The sequence below is a fragment of the Hyperoodon ampullatus genome (assembly GCF_949752795.1).
Source record: "Hyperoodon ampullatus genome assembly, chromosome: 9".
NCBI lineage: Eukaryota > Metazoa > Chordata > Mammalia > Artiodactyla > Ziphiidae > Hyperoodon > Hyperoodon ampullatus.
Window position 1 is genome coordinate 64,663,726 of NC_136922.1, and position 6,000 is coordinate 64,669,725.

The 6,000-nt window shown below is 41.3% G+C and overlaps 1 protein-coding gene across 12 annotated transcripts in view; it reads right to left on the minus strand.

Moving 5' to 3' along the window:
• Positions 1 to 6,000, minus strand: part of RP9 (RP9 pre-mRNA splicing factor) — a 175,234-nt gene that overhangs the window by 23,313 nt on the left and 145,921 nt on the right. For 10 of the 12 annotated variants that reach the window (XR_013811061.1, XR_013811062.1, XR_013811063.1 and 7 more), the window contains exons 2-3: positions 4,162 to 4,192; positions 2,891 to 3,020 (exon numbers count right to left, since the gene is read on the minus strand). Coding sequence is in view for 6 of the 12 variants with exons in the window: in XM_079710870.1 (XP_079566996.1) it covers positions 2,891 to 3,020; positions 4,162 to 4,192 (161 nt within the window). In the remaining 6 variants the exon portion in view is untranslated. The remainder of the gene's footprint in view (positions 1 to 2,890; positions 3,021 to 4,161; positions 4,193 to 6,000) is intronic. The other 2 variants (XM_079710864.1, XM_079710866.1) reach the window with 1 other exon arrangement.

Here is a 6,000-nt window from a genome sequence, read left to right on the forward strand (position 1 = left end):
TGTAATTTGTATGACAATATTACCACAAAGGAGGGGGAGAGAATGGAGCTGTATAGGAACAAAGTTTCTGTATTCTATTGAAATTACATTAGCATTAATCTGAATGAAAATCAAAAGGCAGGTATTGGCAGAATGGATAAAAAAATGTTTTCCAAGTACAACAGACAAACTTTAGATTCAAAGACAAAATTAAATTGAAAGTAAGAGGATGAAAAGAGATACAAATAAAGCAGCGTTTATAGGAAATTTATGGCTTTAAATACCAACATTAGAAAAGAACAAAGATCTCAAATAAATAATCTAAAGTTCAGTTTAAAAATCTAACTGAAAGAGAGCTGGAGTGGCTATACTAATATTAGAGAAAACAGACTCAAAGGCAAAAATTGTTACAAGAGACAAATATTGACATTTTATAATGATATAAGGGTCAATCCATCAAGAGGATATAACACTTATAAACGTATATGCACCTAACAACAAAGTTCCAAATAGATGCAACAAAAATGGACAGAACTGAAGGGAAAACTAGACAATGCAACAATAATAATTAGAGACTTCAAAATTCCACAATGGATAAAATAACTAGAGAGAATATCAACAATGAAATAGAAGACTTCAACAATACTATAAACCAACTAGATCTCACAGATATCTATAGAACACCTGACCACCCCAAAAGAGCAGAATACACATTCTTTTGAATCCCACATGGAACATTATCCAGAATAGAGCATAGGCTAGGCTATAAAACAAGAATTAATAAATTTAAAAGGATTCAAACCGGAACTTCCCTGGTGGCGCAGTGGTTAAGACTCTGCGCTCCCAATTCAGGGGGCCCGGGTTCGATCCCTGGTCAGGGAACTAGATCCCACATGCATGCCACAACTAAGGAGCCTGCAAGCCACAACTAAGGAGCCCACGTGCCACAACTAAAGGAGCTGGTGAGCCACAACTAAGGAGCCCACCTGCCACAACTAACACAGCACAACCAAATAAGTAAATAAATACTTAAAAATAAAATAAGGATTCAAACCATACAAAGTATGTTTTCCAACCACAAAGAAGACAAATTAGAAAGCAATGATAGTAGGAAACTTTGGGAATCTACAAATATGTAGAAATTAAACAACACATTTCTAAACAATCCATGGGTCAAAGAAGAAATTTCAAGGAAAATTAGCAAGTATTTTGATTTGAATGAAAATTAAACATAACATATGAGATGCAGATAAAGCAGTGCTTAGAGGGAAATGTAGAGCTTTAAATGCCTATATTAGAAAATGAAGCTCTCAAATCAATAATCTCAGGTTCAATTAAAAAATCCAGAAAACAAAGAGCGACCCAAACCGAAGGCAAGCAGAAGGAGGAAATAATAATAATGAACTACTGGCATTACTGGCATGTGCTATGCCATAGATGAACCTCAAAAATATTATGCTTAAAGAAAGAAGCTGGGGGCTTCATGAGGCAATGAAGATCCCGCATGTGGCAACGAAGATCCTGGGTGCTACAACTAAGAGCCAGCACAGCCAAATAAATAAATAAATATTTTTAAAAAATACTAAATGCTAAATGAAGAGCAGACACCAGAAAATTGAATTCTAAGCCACCAGAGGGGAGAACGGAGAATCAGCTCAATTTCTATTTGCAGCACCTCCAAAGAGCTTAGGAATTGAGCTCTGAGCACCAGATACCTCTGAAAGTAAAGGTAAAGGAGGAGCTGAAATAAGGAGGATTGATGAAAAGTCCAAGGGCAACTCTTACTAGCCCTGGTGAAAGGAAGTTTATTGTCTGAAAAAGGTAAAGCATACATCTCTGGCAAAATGACATCAGATACATGTGAAGGCAAGGTGCCACAGTAAATATAGAAGATTACATGAACAAATAAAAAGTAAATGGCAAGATTTCCCAGCCTTCTTGCTCCAGTCAGATCCCACAACACTAGCAGCTTGGCCTTCACCCTCCATGGAGGAGCCTTCTTCTCTAGGAAAATATAACTCACCCCAAGAAGAAAAACCTACAGGCACTGACCTCACAAGTTCCCAATTGACCAGACTAGAAAGATCACCCTCCAGAGAAACTCAGCAAGCCCCACTCACACGCTTAGAGCTCCTAATCAACTTTTTATCTCCCAATGATGAGCAATAACTGTGGTTGCCAGTCTCAAAGATGGACCCCAAAATCCCTGACTTCTAAAAAGCATGCCCTCATGTATTCCCTGCCACCCTGAATAAGGCTAACTGTTGTAACCTAGGTATTGGAAAAAGGATGATGTGTGAATGGAGGCAAAGAGACTGCAAACTGCTATTTTAATTATGTGTGTGAAGAATCTTTGTACAAATGTCTTTAAAGGCAGCCGTATTCCTTCTTCAAATGCCGTCTTACACTGGATGAAGGTGCTGCTGCTCTGGTGCGGAGGAGGGTGTGCACACAGAGCTCTACCTGTTCCAGACCCACCCTCTGTGGCCCAGAGCTCCTCTCAGGTTACCTGGATAAAACCTCAACACCTCTGATGAGGATGACTGACTGAGGCAAGACCCAAGGGACCACCCTCCAATGCATCCCTTGTCCCCCATGGTATTTCTACATGGAATATCCTTTCTGTTAACAGGAATATTACTGAGGCATATACTCTGCAGGCAGCTACGGCCCTGTGGAAGACCACTGCCCTTACAGTCAGAAGCCCTGGAGTCAAAGCACTGCTCTGCCTCTTACCCCAGAACACTTAATAACATATGCAAGACGGCTTCCTCACCTATAGCACAGAGATCATGCCCTGACTTTAGGAGGGCTGTGGGGAGAATGAATTAAAAGAAGTGAACTTGTTTGTAAACAGTGGTCTATAACTTGCATGTATTGAGGGTGTTACTTGAAACCCTTCCACACTCACACTGCATGACTTTGACTTCTTTCCCCAGTGGCATCCAAAGTCCTTTGGTTGGTGCGTGGGCCAGAAATTCCCTGGCATGTTCATTGCCTGGGATATCTGGTATACAGTCTTCTGGCTTAGTCTCATCCTCCTGAAAAAGGAAACAGTGTGTAAGCTGTGCGGCAAAAAAGCACCGGAACTCTCTCCCACCTGTTTGAGAACACAGCACTGCCTCGTTTTCTCACGGGCTGGAGATCCCAATGTCATCATAAGTTACCCTCTGAAGAGCTACAAAGAAGGACAAATCATAACTGACAGAAAAAACGGAAGTAACTATACTAGAAGAGCTAGCTATACCATGAAAACAAAGTAGCTGTTCTTAGAGAAGAGTTATAGTGTTTACATAGGATTGATCTGTGAGCTCCAAATTCTGATTCTAGATCACAAAAATTAGATTCTAAGATCACAAAAGGTTTTCTGCTAACTTAAAAGCTTTGTGGAATGAGGCAGAATATAGAGTTAAACAAGTGAGGTTTCCTGGAATAATAAGAACAATGTGTTAGAGTAAAATAGGTTATTAGACCTTGAAGGCCACTGTCATGTTTTATAATCTCACACATGCCGTATTTGTGAAATGTATTTTCACTACCAAATAACTGCACTATATAATTAAGGTGCTGTTTTTTTACCTTATGATTTTTTCAAGTTTCCACAAATATTAAATTTATAATGGAAGAATGTTTTCTAAAAATCTTTTTTTTAAGTTGAAAGTTACCAAACAGAAAAGGTTACTTTGGCCTTAAGTCCTCTAAGTCTCGCTCCTGCAGAAAGACACTGACACTGTGGCCAGGGTGCTGGAGGAGGGACTCCTGCAACAGGTAGGGCTGGACTGGATGAGCTTCACGTCTCCTCAGAGTCCAGTGTTCTCTGAGCTGATGACATTCAAGAAATCAGCACCGGGGGGGTCACAGAAGGAACATGGGGCAGGAGAGCTTTGAGGAGATGCAGTCACAAGTGAGACAGAAAGAATGGGAGTGAGCGCTGAGGAACACTCGGGGGGCCTGCAGTGGTTTCTTAGAGGACAGACACAAGGCTGATTACATTTCTGCAAAGGCACAGGCTGTGACAAAGCCCAAAGTGCATGAACCGACTGCCATCTGCAGGGAAGACACAGAACTATCATAAAAGGAGGTTCAAACCTTATGCAGCTGTTTTTCATAACAAGTGACTGAGTCTAGCACTGAGTCAAATCTGTCTCAGAGAAAAACCGAAAGTACAAACTTCACACTGACCTTGATAAGTCCAGGAGGAGGTTTTTCATAACTAGAAAGGAAGAAGACACCAGTCATGAACCATGTTCACAGGAATGTAACACATCTCAATCAGCAAAAGGCAACTGCAGACCAAAATGAAAAGGCTTTTTTTTAAAGAAAAAACTTAAAACTACATTATAACTAAAACAGTTAATAAAATATGCGCAGCAGTCAGAAGTCCTATGTAAATAAACTGATGCTATACCACATCCTGTTCGATGTAGAACTTAAATTCACTGAAATCATAACTTGGTGTCTTGGCACAGCGATTTTATTTTTGGAAGAAGGGAAAGCAAGAGATTGCAGGGAAAATGTGAGGTAAGAAGAGCCTTGAGGGCCTCCCTGGTGGTGCAGGGGTTAAGAATCCGCCTGCCAAGGCATGAGAAACAGGTTCGAGCGCTGGTCCGGGAAGATTCCACATGCTGCGGAGCAACTAAGCCCGTGTGCCACAACTACTGAGCCCATGTGCCTAGAGCCTGTGCTCCGCAACAAGAGAAGCCTCCGCAACAAGAAGCCAGCGCACCACAACGAAGAGTAGCCCCCACGCACAGCAACAAAGACCCAACGCAGCCAAAAAAAAAAAAAAGTTACAACAATGTTAACACTGACATTGATTAGGAAAGTTATTATGATAGTGCTATATTGGAAGGCCGGAAACAAGAAAGGCAAGTAAGAGAACTAAATCTTTATCTACTATGACAAGAAGTTAACAGATGTCTAAAATTGTTGAGTCAACAAAAAGTTATAAGCATATAACTTAGAAATGTGCAGTTAAATCCAAGAAGTAAAAACTAAAAGAGTCTGCACATGGAAGGCTTGGCCTTCTTAGGAGGGAAGGGGGTGGAGGGTTGTGCAGGTTACTAGGTTACTCTGGGGGGTAAATGAGGAGTTGGGCAGCCCACCGCTATTTTTTGTAGCATTTTTAGTACTATTTGAGTTTTAAGCTATATACAAGTGTTACTCTGGTATGAATTAAACTTAATTAAAATCAAACAAAACCCTGAACTAGAAAAAGCAAATATGTCCATAGCCTAGGCAGTTTCAAATCTGTGAAACTGGAAAAATCCCACTGGTCTGAGAATCACACTCCTGAATTCTGCTCTAATTTTGTTGGCTAACCAGGTCAGTGGCTTAACCACTGAGCCTCCATTTTCTCATCTACAAAACGTTATCATCTTTCTCTTGTCTGTGAAAAAGCTCTGTGAGCTACAAAATAAACATATAGTATTAACCACCACCTGGCATCCTACAGTTAAAGATACAGAGGGCTGGCGGGGTTAAGCCCTGCCTGAGCCCAGAGTGCCTTGAATGCACCAGGACTGTGGATGCCAGCAATGCGGCGCCTGTATCCAAACCACAGCCCACTGAGGTGAAATTCAGCTCAAGAGACACACTGAAAAGAGCAGGCCAGGCTCCAAGGAAGCATGCATTTTGTATCAAAGCTCCCAGAAGGTTAATGACGGCCTTTCCTTACACGACTGTCTCAGCAATCATGAGAAGGTAGGTAATGGGAAGTGCCTGAAACAGAAATAATTCAGATAACTCAGTGAACATCAAACGTAGAAAAGTCAGACTTCTAAAGCTGATTACAGAACGACAGAAACACAGAAAAGAACCGCAAGGGTCATTAAGCCAACCTTCCACCTGATGTTTAAATCTCCTTTACAACCAACCCTTCTCTCAGGCGTTATCTGGACTCTCTCCAACCCCGGGTAGCTGGGGGAGTACAGTGCCTCCTAGGTCAGGCCACGCTGACCAGCAAGAATCTATGACTCTGGTCCTAATTCTTCTTGTTGAGCTGGAACTGGCCTCTTTGAA